This window comes from Perca flavescens, chromosome 3, assembly GCF_004354835.1.
Source record: "Perca flavescens isolate YP-PL-M2 chromosome 3, PFLA_1.0, whole genome shotgun sequence".
Classification (NCBI taxonomy): domain Eukaryota; kingdom Metazoa; phylum Chordata; class Actinopteri; order Perciformes; family Percidae; genus Perca; species Perca flavescens.
The window spans coordinates 31,371,468-31,386,947 of NC_041333.1; the positions used below are offsets into that span (position 1 = coordinate 31,371,468).

A 15,480-nucleotide genomic window follows, 5' to 3' on the forward strand; every position below is an offset into this window, starting at 1 on the left:
GGCGACTCCACTGGTTACAAAAAGAAGTCCGTTTCTATAGAAGTCTATGGGAAAATGACCCTACTTCTCACTTTATTTATTACTTTAGTAAACATTTTCAGAATGAGTTTATGGTCTCAATCGCTAGTTTCAAGTCTTCTTCAATACAGCATGATGTTCATTTTGTAAATTATGGTCCCATTTATTTTAAAATTGACGATAAACCAGGGGATGGTTTAGGGGCGTGGGTACACATCAACCTGTCAATTATGACAAAGGCTTAGCAATGCATATCAATGGCATTGTGTACATAAAAAAAAAAAAGTCTAAGGTGGTAAAAAAAAAAATAAAAAAAAAGGACTGAAAAGTCAAAAGCTGCAACATTTCTAAACCCATACTGGTTTTGTACTACAAATACACTTTATATACTTAATCTAGTCACCAAAATCATTTGGGATCTCTGGGAACCAAGGCTGTCTGGCCCGTAGGCAAGAACCAAAAATTAGCTTGAATCTAAGATTTATTTGGTGGTCGATCAATCTGACAGACATACCAACACATCAGTGAGGTGGCTAAACCTTTGGACTTAAGTCTACAATTGCAGATTGATGGACTTGTTACTTGCCAACTTGTTTTTATTTTAATTTATTAGATTTATTAGATTAGAACCATTTTATTTTAAGCATGTTTGTGGCATCCCATGACTGTTAATGAATGTTGCATGTCACCTGTTAATAAGGGTCCCAAACAGCAGCCTGACGGTCCTCTGAATGTTTTCAGTGCACAGCCAGCTCCACTGCTCCTTCATCAGCAGACACAGGATGTTGAGAGCCACCTCAGCCAGTGCCATCTCAGATGCTGTGCCCCAAAACACGCAAATAAAAAAGAACTTAGTGCGTTATAGGCAAGATCAGAAACCTTATTCAAAATATACTGTACTGTATGTTGCTTTAGCATGCAAAAAGTAGCACCTGACAGACAGATGTATACCTGAAACCAAACATTATAATCTGTTTCAGAGAAATGGGTTTCTTCTGTGTGCATCTGATGAACATGCAGGTCCAGCAATCCCATCGGCACCCCACTTCATATGTTCATTAACACTGCCCTCATGTGGTTAGACCTAGATGCTGCTGGTTCTTCGTGGTGTCCTTTTTTTTCCCCTTCTGGCCAGGGGGCAGACTGGGACAAAAATTCAGCCCTGGCACTGTAGCCACACCAGACCACATCACCACGCCCATGCAGCCCCACCCACGGACACGTGCATTCCCAAATTACATTTGTGTACAGATGGTGAAATAATATAAGCAGTACCTTATGTAACAGATTTTTTAAACATTTAATGTAAGTAACTGTCAAACAATGCGTACTACTTTTTAAGGAGCACACGTTTATAACAAATTTACACATATTGCCTGTTTATGCCGTTTGTATATTGTCTTTCTCTACAGTATGTTGGTCGGACACACACACACACACCTTTTCACCTGTTTTAACTCTCTAATTCTGCAATTTAAATATGTTTGACCCCAAGGTCCAGTTGTTTAAAATAGCATGAACAGGGCATATTGATAGCTTTTTTCCTCCTCAAGGAGCACCTTTTGCTCCCAAGTTGAAAAATGTAGTATTGACTTACATAGGCTACTGCTTTTACTGCGAAATTGTACATTAACACAATCATGTTATGGATACAAAATATTGTGAAGTGTAATGTTTTCTACATTCTATTGATAAAAAATAATCAGTAATGTTGAATATAGCCTACAGTGTAATGGACCACCACAGTTCATGCATACATGTGAACCGCGGATTAATTGCAGAGTTTAACCTACATAGTGTAAAAATAAACACTACATGAATGGGGCACAGCAGAAAGACGGAGCAGAATGACACTGCTTGTTCAGGGTTTTCATGTGTACTCCTATAGGCCTACACTTCCCATCAGGCATTAAAACCAACTGTACCAAAACCAACCATCTATTTGAACCATCATGTGGTTTGAGAAAAAAAAAAAAAATATATGAAAAGGTTTGACATTTCAGAAAACATGTTATTTTGACACAATCAGAAATTTCCAGGGGTTTCCAGCCACTCATCTGTACTTCTCTTTCTTTGATCATATGACTGACAGAACTTCACCTGACTGTACAGAGGTACATTCCATTCAAGCTTTATCACTTATCCATAGCCCCGAGTTCCAATTTTACTTGTCCAGTCCAATTACAGCAACTTTTGGACTTAACTTAAAATAGTAGATCCCGATATTAACAACTGAATTTGAGCAACTTGAATGTAGTTTATTGAAACTGAACTTTCACTTAAATGCTTTAAATTCAGTGTCAGTAATTTATTACGGAAGGAGGTCCCCTCGAAAACGAGATGCTTCATCTCAAAGGGTTATCCTCTTAACAATTTCAATAAATACATTTCATAAATTATGTATTAGGTCATTTATAAAGATTCAATGCACTGTGAACGGATACAACCTTAAAATATAACTGATTGAAACACTGAGGTACTAGGAGATCTATATATCTGCTTTGAAAGTAGCATATTAGTTCTCAATGAACTGTCAGTCTGGTAACTTTTATAGTGGAGCATTTCAGGGTCTGGTCAGAACGAGGCGCTTTATTCACCCTGACTGTCTGGAAAGAAAACTGTCCTTCAAAAAGACAATGAACAGATGCCTAAGAAAGAAGAAATGCAACTTGGATTCGATCAAACAGGGAATGTCTCATTCTAATGTCAAGAGATATTTTCCATATGATGTTAATGAGATCATCCATTTTTCCTATGGTGATTTCCTTTGATGGAGAAAGATGGAGCAGTGATGATACATATTGCAGCATGGTGGATGGCAAGAGACATTCCACTTAAGAATTAAGGACAGCTAAGCGTTAAGGGTTAGGGCTAACACTAGGCACGGGTCCCTTCACCAGGCGAAGAGGAATGAGTGGAATAAAAAAAAGATGATATCTCCGGTTCTGCTGATCTTTTTTCGAGTGTTCGTCGTAAGTCCAACAATGTTATAGTAGTGCAATGTAAAATCAGCAGAGTACTCTTTTAATGCTCCCTGTTAGTATGCAAGAATCAAATGGGATTTTTTTTCAGGAACATTCAGGAGACGTGGTGTGAATGTCCTGGAAAACCTAATGCCCCACTGGTACTGAGTGACGCAGAATACCCAGTTACATGAAGCACTGAAGTCTGCCTGGTCAGCAACAGCAAGCCATAACAGGTCAATTGATGAGTCACAGCCATGACAGGCAAGACCAAAGGTAGTACTGAACAGGGGTTTCTATTTTACTGGTCCCTGAGTGTAATGCCACTTTCACAGAGGGGAAGTGCATATAATGCAGGTGTACTGGACGCAAATTTAAATTACATTCAACCCTTTTAAATAAGACTACAGTCATACTGTAGATTAATTTCATTGCCATCATTCACAGACTCCAGTCTATAAGTGAAGCGGTGTTTGTTTCACTTTCAATTCAAGCTGTGCTTACTCGCACTTGCCCACTCTCTCATATGGTCTTGCTGTCTGTCTCTCTCTCAGAGGAGTCAAGTTACATAACATTTAAACATCAACATGATTTAATTATGTTTCCATTCAACAGAGATGGCTTTTCACCAAAGCCAGACAACTGATGTTGACCCCATCACATTACCACAAACACAGTTTTAACCCATGTCAGTGAATGGGGTGTAAATGGAAGCTTTTAGGTTTGGAAAGGAAAAATTAAAAAGGACTGTCACATTAAGTCCCATTCATGGGTTTAGGTTGCCAAAATATGAACCCGGTCGGATCAATCTAATGAGTGACTGGAATAAGGAACAAGATGGTTTCCATCAGATGGTCCCGTTGTAATCGTGGTGAGATACTGAATGGAAAGTGTTAGAGTAAAGCAGACAGGAAAGTATGGAAACAACAGTCAGTAAGTCAGAGAGTTGGTCAGACACAAAGGAAAACGGAAGCAGACAAAGCAGAGTCAGACAAGCAGACATGATGATTGCAGAGAAAATGATGACGAGAGGCTAGGAGGTTAAGATTCAAGTTCACAATTGGATTTAGCTAAATTAAAATATTTGATTAAATCCATTTAAGATGATCCACCTAACTGCAGTACCAGCTTTGTTTGTAATATTAGCTTAACTGCTAGAGCCAACACTGGCATGATCCTTCCACTAGTTCTTGTTAAGAGATCAGTCCTTTGATCTTTTTAAATGTACCTACAGCAACTCTGAGACATCTGATGTACCAACTAGACAAACCTGAGTGAACTTGAGATCAAGAAGGGTGAATACTAGAGATGGTCCGATACCATTTTTTGCTTCCCGATACCGATTCCGATACCTGAACTTGCGTATCGGCCAATACCGAGTACCGATCCGATACCAGTGGGTCATATATTTTGTTATGTTTTAACAACTGTATACTACTATCCCTATATGGAAGTGATATTATTTCTATCTTTGTTGTCGGTCTGGCTCAGGTTAAACTCTTTGTAAAACATGAACAAACTCAAACAATGAATGCCGTAGAACTTTCTTTTATTCTCCAGTTTGACAGTCAGTTATAACGGAAAAAGAACATAAATAAACTACTTGAACGTAGATTTTCTTTAGGGCTTGATTACGTGGTATCGGATCGGTGCATAAACTCCAGTACTACCCGATACCAGCGTTTTAGGCAGTATCCGAGCCGATACCGATATCGGACCATCTCTAGTGAATACATTATGTCACAATTTATCTCCTTTATGTCCCGTTCTTACCAGGTTCCTGACTGTGCTTTCCTCTCAAGCTGTCATCCAGATAGCCTCCAAATTCTCTTATTACTGGACTGTCCTCCCTCTCTGACTCGACTCTGATGGCCAGTTTTTCTTGTTTAGTGATAAAGCCTTGCAAATCTCCCAAAGACATCCCGTTGAACACCTTTGAGAATAGACAGGAGAAGGTAGGAAAACCAGGACAAACCTGAATCGGTCCTTAAAAGTAATTTGATTGATGAAGAAGCAGATATCAGTGGCTACAAAACATGTAAGGTACTTACGGTGTTAGTTTGCTCCCAACTGAACAAAACCTTTGGTCTGATGTCTGAGCCGTTCATAAAGGGGATGTTTTTATTGGAGAACTTCAGACGAGACCTGGGATCATACAAACGCACATACACACAAAAACAAAATTAACTATCATTTAGCATTGTGCAATAATTAAACCTGCGTTTAAGACTGCATGAAGCGTGATTTATGGTCCTGCGGAGGCTCCAAGCAGGGCTTTCGACCTGTAGCCTACGTACAGTAAGTGGCCTGAAGTTTTATAAGTCAATCTCTTTAAGAGAATAGCAGGGCCTGTGTGTGTGTTAGAGGAAGTGACAGAGTGACGGCAATTAGTGTCTCCCCTGCGGTTTCTGACCACGGTGGGAAATCTGTAAACTTATAGTTCTGTCGGTCTGTCTGTCTGTCTGTCTGTCTGTCTGTCTCTCTCTCTCTGTCTCTCTCTGTCTCTCTGTCTCTCTCTCTCAACATAATCTACAAAAACTAGCAGCATTGCTACCGAGATTAAAACTGGCTCTCATAGATGGGCAAGCGCTAAGGGTGCGAAGGAGAAAGCCGGGGCTTCTGCTATTTTGCACATCTGCAAAAAATGCTGGCCACTTGTGTAACACCTGCCACTCCAACCGGAGTGTGTTTATTCTCTGTATTGGTTTGAATTTTTTGGCAAAAATATTTGTCTGGATCTCTGGAGTCATACTTGCTCTTCTTGTCAGCACCTATTTTCCCTCCATCTATCTCTGCCTCATTATCCTCTGTTGGGCTCGGAGGTTCGGAGCGAGGAAACGCTGTCTTTAGGGTGTCCACGATGGCATTCACAACAATCTAAACACGAAAACACACAAAACACACGTACTGCATTACAAACTCACTATGAACACAATAGAGACTTAGTCATACTTATCTTAAGTTGAACATAATTTTACAACCATCAAAAAAAATCTGGTCATAGTAATTACCCTGCACATATAATGTACTTATCAACTACTTAAAGTCAAAAATGAGTTGTGCCATAATGAAATATTCAGGATCAAACCTTGTCTATTCGTGACACAATGAAAGGTTTCTTGACAAAGGCAATCCTGGCGTCTGTATTGAGAGCCAGAAACTCCTGCATCTCTTCACTGTTGGCTATTTCAGGGATCGAACAGAGTTGCTGAAAGAGAGGACAGAATCCAGGTCTACAATCACAGAAAAACAACATAACATGTTTTTACATTGTGCTTACAAATCCTAAATTATTGTATACAATATAAATCCACTGACCTTTAGAAAGGTCTCCAAAAGTCCTTTCCTGGCCTCTATCCTGTCACTGTCCATGTTTCCAAACGGCATGTCAGGAAATATTTTCTTTGGACCTTTCACACCTGAAACACAGTCAGATTACAATACAATCTTGGGTGTTGGCCAAACAATCAAACTGGGTATTTTAAGCAATGGCCAAGACTTGAACCTGCAATTTGTCCTGGATTTCTTTCAGTAATCCGGCTTCACCTAACCTAATAACCGCGGTCCCGAATAACCTGTACTACGAAGCTGGTTATCAACTAGTTCAGTCAACCCAGGGTTTCCCAATCCAGCGGCGCGCGCTTTCACATAAAAGAGGCGGTGTTTGCGCACCACGACCAATCGCAAACATCTACCAGAGCCGCAGGTTATATATAAGAAGAGCAAATTATAATTCTCCATAAATATGAAGAACACAGACACGGTTTTACAGGGAAAACGCAATACAGTCGCTGCTTCCTAAAACAGGAAGGAAAGCTGGCAAAAAAATAAATAAATAGCCGACGCTGTAGATGTTTAAATCACAACGCTTATTAATATCACTTCCTCATCAGTCAGGATCAAGATCTGACCATAATTATACTTGTGCTTTCCATAAACTGTCGTTGCTTTAGCCTATTATTTCAGTTGCAACCCTGGCAGTGGGAAGCGATCGTTAGAGCAAATAAAACATATAAAAACATAATTCAAACCGATGTGCGCATTGGCGACACACGGCTCAAGAAGCCGATATGTAATTCCCTCCCATTAAAATATATAGGCTATATTTCATAAAAATACCCATGTTAACGGGGTTGTTGGTCTCTAAAAAAAAATAAATGTAAATGTTTTAACTTTAATGAGCACACCCCTCTCTTCCTCTCTCTCCCCCTCTCTCTCTCTCTGCACCGAGCTCCGCCTGATCTTCTTTAAGAACGGTGACGCCGTTATCAATCGACCTATTGATTGGTCAGTAGGCGGTGCTTTTACACCGGTTGATCTCTGATCTCCAACTTAACCTGCTCCCGACCAGGTTAGGTCTTCAGCATGAGTTACCACGGCAATTGAACCCAATAACAACTGATCCACCTTCGTAGTACAGAAAATCCTGGGTTGAGCCTTAAGTTAGCTCGTTAATGCCAAATCCTGCTTCGTAGTACAGGCCTCAGGTCTGTTTGTAGGCCATGCATGGATTTCTCCAAGCCAGACTAAAGCTAACTAGGCCACTGTGCGGAGGCTCCACATAGCAACAAAGGGTTTCAAATGTTATCATCATACCTTTAATGAGTTTCCGTAGTTCAGTTTTTTCTTCCAGCCGTGTTTGCAGGTTGAGGAACTCGCTGTATCGTCTGTTGACCATGTGATAGGCTACCGGCTGAACGGCTGATGGATTCTCACAACCTGACGGTACAACTTCAGCATCCTCAGATCCTGGCTGAATGCTTTCTGGGTTCTCACAGCCCATTGCTGTCTCATACTGAAAACAAACACAACAAAGTATAAGGCTTGTCATATGTTGCAGATTCCAGTCATAATTTATATTGTGTGTAACATAGTTTGTAAAATGTCTAAAAGGTCGGATGTTGATATTTGTGTATTTAAGCTACTGCCAGTTAATATACCATTGTACCAATATTTATTAATTATTAATTATTATTATTATTATAAAAATATATATTATTAATATTAAACAGAAAAAAGATGATGTTAAAAATCAACATCCAAATATATTTTGAAAATGAAAACAGAAAATTCAAAAGAGTTAAATCACTATTTTATAGATATTAGATATTTTATTTCCTGTTGGTAATCTTACATGTTTTATTTCTTAGAGCTGAATTTAAGTAACTGCAGTGATATGGGTCTTACAACAGTAGAGTCAAAAATGCTTCGCACATTGCTCCATAGTGCTGCTGCTAGTAGTCAAAAACAATTTTTCAATTTTTAAAGTTGTCTTTGACTAAGTTTGTCTTTGGGTTGTAATCTTTGATCACCTTAGTGCCACTAGAAGCGCACACCACAGAAAAACTGGATTACCAAGATAATCATGCTGACATGTTGCAGATGGAAAAGTAAAATACCACACATGAACAAAGAATTAACTAAATGAACAGAGGAGGGAGAAGCGGATATAGAATATTTCATCTCCTTACTTTGATAGTGTAAAGAGTGTAGGGGTGTGAGCCGGTGCCGCGGTGTTCCTTAGCTGTGATGGTACCACTGATGCGGAGGTTCTGGATGATGACTGGTCCATCAGGGCTGCTGAGGGGCTCAAAACTGAACGACGCTATAGGGGAAGACCCCTGCAACGGACTGCCTACGATCAGCTCATTAGGGTTTCCCTGGTCTACTCCCAGAAGGAGCTCTCTGGCTGGATTTACTAAAGGGGAACTGCCATCCCTCTCCAGGTCCTGGAAGCTAATGTTACTTGGAGTCCCCTCTGCTGTCCTAACGGATGTGAGGTCGCAGCCATTAGGCCCTACTGGTTCGGAATTCACCAGGACTTTAGGGCAGGAGCCATCCACCGGACTGGGGAAAACGTCCTCCAGGTCCACACCATTATTGCTGCTGTCAACAGATGTGGCACATTCCTTCCGTTTGTCATACAGGCCCTCCCCTTGGCCTATCATGACCAGGGAATCAATGGAACTTTGTTTATAGTCCGCCAAGGGAGAATCCAGGTCGGAGTCACTTTCCTGGTAAAATGGGTTTGTCTTGGTCTCTCTCATGAAATGCCTCAAAAAGGACCGAGTAGGTTCCTCTTCTTCGGTGTTGTTCTGTGGACAGTCCACCTCTTCTGAGTCAATCACATCATACGTGGCAAGCTCAGGCGAGGCCGTTTCTGTGTCAAGGACCATTTTGGTCACGGCTCTTAGCGGAGGGACTTCATTATTCTTTTGAGGTACATGTGTTGTCTCTTGTAGTGAAGCAAGCTCTGACTCAGCAGGTGGTGGCGGCGGTGGTGGTGGCGTTAGTGGTGGTGATGAAGCCAGTGGCTCAGATGTAATTGGCTCCTTTGGTTTGCTGGACTTAGCGAATATTTCGATCACGAGAATGTTTAACCAGTCAGGGTCAGACAGTTTAGCAATAAGAGGGAGCATTACGTTGCAGGTGATGAGCTCTCCGACAACAAATCGTCCGGTGCGGCTCTCCAGGTGCGGCGACGGCACCAAAACATGCAGCAACAAATCTACGACTGCTCTGGTGTAGTTGACTTCCACGGTGTCACTGGTCATGGCAAGATGAGGCGTGGTAACCCTGGAATACGCTTTCCACAACTGCTCACTCTCACTGCTCCACTTTGTGGTCCGAGGAGTTTGCTGCTCGGTCACCAGCTCCTTGGCACTGATATAGTCCTGCAGGTGGCAGCCAAACAGATTCAGGATCCTCTGGGTCAGCTCCTGCAGGGATTCAAAAAGTTACCCATTTAATGTCCCATTAAAGGCCATTCAAATCTGAATTTTGTTCTTTCACAAGCAGCAAACTGAGACAGTTTCTTTCAGTATCAGCATTACTATATACTGTACATATACTATAAAATAATGATTCTTCCATTTTCAACCAAAAAACTATTTGCTAGTTTGACTGCTGCAAAATATGTGAAACTCCCACATTCTCTCAATAATGTTTGATGGCTATATGTTTTTCTTGATATCTTTTTTTTTTTTTTTTTTGGAGGTGGTTATAAAATGTTGGCAGGGCGGGAATCAACACAATATATATGTCGATATGAGGTTATACTAAACCATCTTGCTGCACCCGCAAAGTGTGGATGGATAAAGTATGTCATAAAAGCAATACATATTTAATCACAAAAACAAATAATGCAATACATGGTGGCTTGTAAATAAGTATAATTGGGGTTCCCATCACATGCTAATGTAAAATAAAGAACGGTTTCATTTTTGTTCCAAACTATAGGCCTTTGCACTCCAAGTCAATTATTATTTATTTTCATCCAAAAATGTTGAAATTAAACAACTTTCATTTTTTTCTCCAATACTAAAGGACAGTAATTCACAAACTCAATGTGTCCCAAATATATATATATCAGATGTTTTAAGGGATAAGAAAGAAAAATATATATACAAAAAGTTACAGAAAATTATGTTTGTTTCTTTTCTCTCCTCTCTATTTTTTGATTTTTCCTTGTGAAATACTAGAGATTATCAGCTCTTCAGGCCTCTAAAATTCTAAGAAAGAAAACCCTTTTTGGTTGAACAGATCACAGCTCATGTCCACATTGACACCAGAACCTGTGATGAATGGTCTTTAAGTACCTTCCTGTTGAGCTGTCTTGCACGTATTTTTAGCTCCATGGCCATAGAGATCATGGCATCTTGAACCTCTGTTTCAAAAGCACTCTCTGAGGACACAGTGGAGTACCAGGAGGTGACAAAGTCCCTGATGATTTTCTTCACTGTGTTGTAGATCTCCTGGTCCAAGTGATCCTCATCCTCCACAGATGGTGGAACCTTAAATTGAGTAATGACAAAATAAGTGTAAATTAAGTGATACAGGTGTGATATGGGCCCTTGTTTCCCAAAAGCAAGCAAGGATAAGATTATCTTACCCCAGAAACCTAATGAAACTGTTATGATTATATCTGTAAAATGTAAAGTGAAACTAACAGTTAAATGTACATGTACCTGCTGCAGGGTGATAAACCTCTCCAGGTGAACCACACTATTGGACTCCAGGACGGCCTGCGAGCCAAGCCAGCCACCGAGCACTACCAACAGACTGGTGAACACGCACAGCAGCCAGATGTTGACCAGAAGGTGGAACAGCAGCAGCCATGCCAACACCACACCAAAGCCCAACAAGCTCCTTTGTCCCAACACCTCAGCCATGGCACTGTGAGGTTTACAGTCTGGCTTGACACCCTCGGGAAGAGATGTGGAGATCATGCATGCCAAAGCAACATCACACCTTGAAAAACAAAACCAACAACGCTGTGAAGGTGCATGGATGTCACTATGTTTATCAGTGTGAATTAAAGAAAATGCATGTTCAGATTAACCTGCACACTATATACTGGTGTGGCAATTACCCATGGAGGGAAGTGCTGCCTACACCTGTCAGCCTAATTATATATAATTTTGCCTTGAAACCAACCACTGCTCATGCTGGCTATGTGTATGCAACTAGTTTAATTAAAGACAGATGTAACATTATTAGGAATATGCAACATCGAAAACCTAATATGTTATACTTAACTAGCGTTATTAAACACTTCATTTTTAACCGTAACTGCGGTTGACCTTAATGATGACAAACAACTAATTTAATTGGACACCATTTGCAAAGCCAAAACATATTTATGTTAGCTGCTAGTTTGCACGACGTCTCGGTGGTACAAATGTTTACTAGCTTGATTATCTACCCAGCTAGAGTTCAATCACAGCATTATTATTGGTTTCTCTGTATTTAGCAGTTCTAATAACCTCCACCACCTAGGTAACGTGTTTTACTAAATATAGCCCCGATACCTAGCGTTATCTGCTCTGGTGAAAAAGGCACCAAACCCCGCTCAGAAATTTGACAATTCACTGCTTTTTTGGTGCATGGAACGTCCACGCCGGATCAACTTGATTTTTAAGAGCTTATTGACTCCATTACATGCAACAGAAGAAAATTCGGCATACAGGTTATTCGATCTGGAGAAATATATTTCAACATAATATCTACTTTATCATAAATTTACGTTTTAATGACTTCCTCCGTATCCACCCTCGCTAATTCGCTAGTAGTGGAAGAGGACAATTAATGAAAGGCGGAGGCCTACAAGTCGAAATATAAATGACAAAATTTATTTTTGATGTACTGCATTCATGCCGAAATAAAGAGAAGATCATAGCCATTTGTATGAGGTCTACAATATTGTCCTCTGACGTGTCACTTATCGCCAAAAATCATACCTACCTTAAATTGGTACATTATTGGCTAGAGGTATGTAGCGTGAGGCTAGGACCCAAGAATGGAAGTATCCTAGCTAACTACAACTTTACAGATAACATCGCGGGCACAGTGCAACATGTAAAATGTCACCCTTTCGTATATAAACATTTAAGTAGCTACCTATTTAATAAAAGAAAAATATATTTAACCTGCACGGACTGGGAGGTCTCTCGGTGAAAACACTGCTTTGTCTGGTTTATTTATTTCCTGTATCATGACGTCACGGTGTTATTCTAATAAGAGCGCCTCCTACGTACCCTTAAATGCTTTGGAAGGTTGAGGTTGTCAGAAAAATAAATGACATATTAGGACCTAAAAGTATGACCTTATGTCACTTAAAAAATGTAAAACACGGATTGACATTCAACAACTACAGCTCCCATGAGGCTTTGTAACCTAAAAGACTCATGAGATGTGTTGTTTCATGAGGATAAAATGGTGGCGTTGAACAACTTTGTCTTTAAATTCAATTTACCAGTGATGTTAAATCATAGACCGTATGACATTGTGTGTAATTTCTTACCAAGGGGTGCACTACAACTGATGGTTATGTTAATAAGGAAGAAAAGAAAAAGGGAAAGCATTTGCACCTTTAAAAAGCAGGCATTTTGACTTGTCAAACACAGATGCTGCAACATTATTAATTGCAGCGTTGCCTTGCAGTTATGCCTGGATCGAAGGAATCATTAAATGCAATTAATTCCACCTGTCAAAATGCAAGTGCAAAGTTTTTAGAAGATGCCGGACATAAGGTTAAGTCATTTAGAGTGAGGAAATAACTTGACTAACTCTAATTGAAATGTTACCATTAACAAACATTTCCTGAGTGGATAAAGATGATACTTTACCTACATGAAAGTGTATGTAATACGGTGATTGTGTTGACAACAAGGTGACCATAATAGAAGCCAGTAACCGTATTGTAGGACGTGTGGAGACCTTCAGGAACAATAGAGAAGGCTGGTACAGAAGTGGGTGCCATGAGGATCCCTAGCTTTCATAAGTGAGTACAGTAATGACTTGTCAGTCTCTTCTGTCTGCTGTGACATGAATGAACTGATAATGTTAAACACACTTTGTTCCATCAACAAATAACTACAGTAACTAAGTACTGAAGTACTTAATTTAGTACCATATAGTATTACCTAGTAGAAGTACTTATACTTTTACTTTTACATTACAGAGGGAAGTACTGTACTTTTTAATCCACTAGATTTATTGACAGCTGTCCTATGTGCAAACTTGACACGGTGATGTACTAGTTAGCTGGATCATAATCTATCATAATAGACCATATACTTACTGGCCTACCTGAGACTGCATCGTAGGTCTATATGGGTCCTGCAAGTCCCATAATGTTACATTCTTCTACAAAGAAAAGATGACTCACTCAGCCTACACTGATTCCCAAGGCAAATGATCTGCTTTTTAACAAACGCTATCATGGCATGCATTTACATATCTAATCAGAAATGACACAGGCCAGTACAGTGAGGCACACGCTTTCGTTTCCTTGTGTGCCACACACACACACACACACACACACACATTAACACACACACACACACACACACACACACACACACACACACACACACACACACACACACACACACACACACACACACACACACACACACAAACATTATAGTGCAGTACAGTAACAGTACAGTAGCTAACGTTAAATGCAAACTTACATAGTAAAGCTTTACTTGTGACTAAACACAACAAAACAACAAAACGTCTAGTAACCATGCTCATAACATACAGCATAACAAATATGATCAACATTTTATACACATTTCATAGGCGGGCAAAGCAGAGAAAGGGGAGGTACCTTGCTCCTTATGACCTCATAAGGAGAAGATTCCAGATCGGCCCATCTGAGCTTTCATTTTCTCAAAGGCAGAGCAGGATACCCAGGGCTCGGTTTACACCTATCGGCCTTTCTAGCCACTGGGGGACCATATGCAGGCTGGGGAACACCTATTAATGTTAAAAAACATCATAAAGTGACATTTTTATGCCATGGGACGTTTAAATTCAATTTACCAGTGATATTAAATCATAGACCGTATAAAATTGTGTGTAATTATTTATCAGGGGGGCACTACAACTGATGGTTATGTTACAGTAATAAGCAAGAAGAGAAAAAGGAAAAGGATTTTCACCTTTAAAAAGCAGGCATTTTGACTTGTCAAACACAGTATGCTGCAACATTATTGTAATTGCAGCTTTGCCTTGCAGTTATTACTGGATCGAAGGAATCATTAAATGCAATAAGTTCCACCTGTCAGTAATTCAAGGTGCACATCTGTGCATTAAAGGTATAGTATAAGTGATGTTTATCCAATACACTTTTTTTCAAATTCAGCGAACAACTTCTCAACCTAGCTTTCATCTTGCCCGGTTGACATCAGACCCTTCTCAGCTGTAACTAAGAGTGGGTCTGGGCCTTCTTATATGCTGTCTATGGTCTGGGCAAGCTTCATTCACAGCTCATTTCAAAAGTGGTGTCACCAACGGACGCCGCTCAAATGCCTCTGGGCGCAATTGGATAGTCCTTCAACCAATCAGACCAACTATCCGAGTGATGTAGCAGTGGCATCAACAGGTTGTTGAATGTAAACAAGAAGCTGCTTGCCATCGCTGCGCTATCGTGTAAAGCCCGCCTCAGGGGGTTCCCAGGCTAGATTTTCTTTGCGTAAACAGAGCTGCACCTTGTGGAAACAATACATCCTGTTAGATTAAGATGATATGGGCGCACTGAGGAAAGTGACATACTGACATACTGCCAGTCTGCTTATGAACCACTAATTGTGACTCCAAATACAAATAGTCAATTCTTCTACCAAACTTTTGTATTTAAACAAATAGATAGGGCTCATTTTTAAAAGCTGCCTTCCCATATCTGCAGCTATAACTACAGCTCCCATGAGACATACCAATGGCTATATAAGACGTTTGTTGTTTGTAGCAACTTGTATTTTTAGCAGTCCAAATGTGTTTCATACTATGCCATCATTAGAGTATTGTTGCTCAGTTAGAGCATATTTCTCACGTCGATGGCCTAGATTTCCCTGACCTTTAAAGCCACAACGGAAACCTAAGTGGTACAACAAGGCGTGGCTATGTCTTCCCACTGAACTTGCAAAGCATATGAAGTACCCTCTGCTGTATTCATTTTACAAAAGTGTCAATCAACAGCTGGGTGTGTTGA

General features: G+C 40.2%; 1 protein-coding gene across 6 annotated transcripts in view; it reads right to left on the reverse strand.

Annotated features, from left to right (window-relative positions):
* The window catches only part of snx19b (sorting nexin 19b), a 40,648-nt gene extending 28,164 nt beyond the window's left edge, over window positions 1-12,484 (reverse strand). For 4 of the 6 annotated variants that reach the window (XM_028573426.1, XM_028573428.1, XM_028573429.1 and 1 more), the window contains exons 1-11: window positions 12,410-12,484; window positions 10,949-11,231; window positions 10,580-10,774; window positions 8,453-9,700; window positions 7,578-7,776; window positions 6,300-6,400; window positions 6,070-6,189; window positions 5,734-5,858; window positions 5,033-5,126; window positions 4,755-4,914; window positions 708-837 (exon numbers count right to left, since the gene is read on the reverse strand). In XM_028573426.1, coding sequence (XP_028429227.1) covers window positions 708-837; window positions 4,755-4,914; window positions 5,033-5,126; window positions 5,734-5,858; window positions 6,070-6,189; window positions 6,300-6,400; window positions 7,578-7,776; window positions 8,453-9,700; window positions 10,580-10,774; window positions 10,949-11,209 — 2,633 coding nt within the window. In that variant the 5' untranslated portion in view covers window positions 11,210-11,231; window positions 12,410-12,484. The other 2 variants (XM_028573430.1, XM_028573427.1) reach the window with 2 other exon arrangements.
* Between the last annotated feature and the right edge of the window lie 2,996 nt (window positions 12,485-15,480).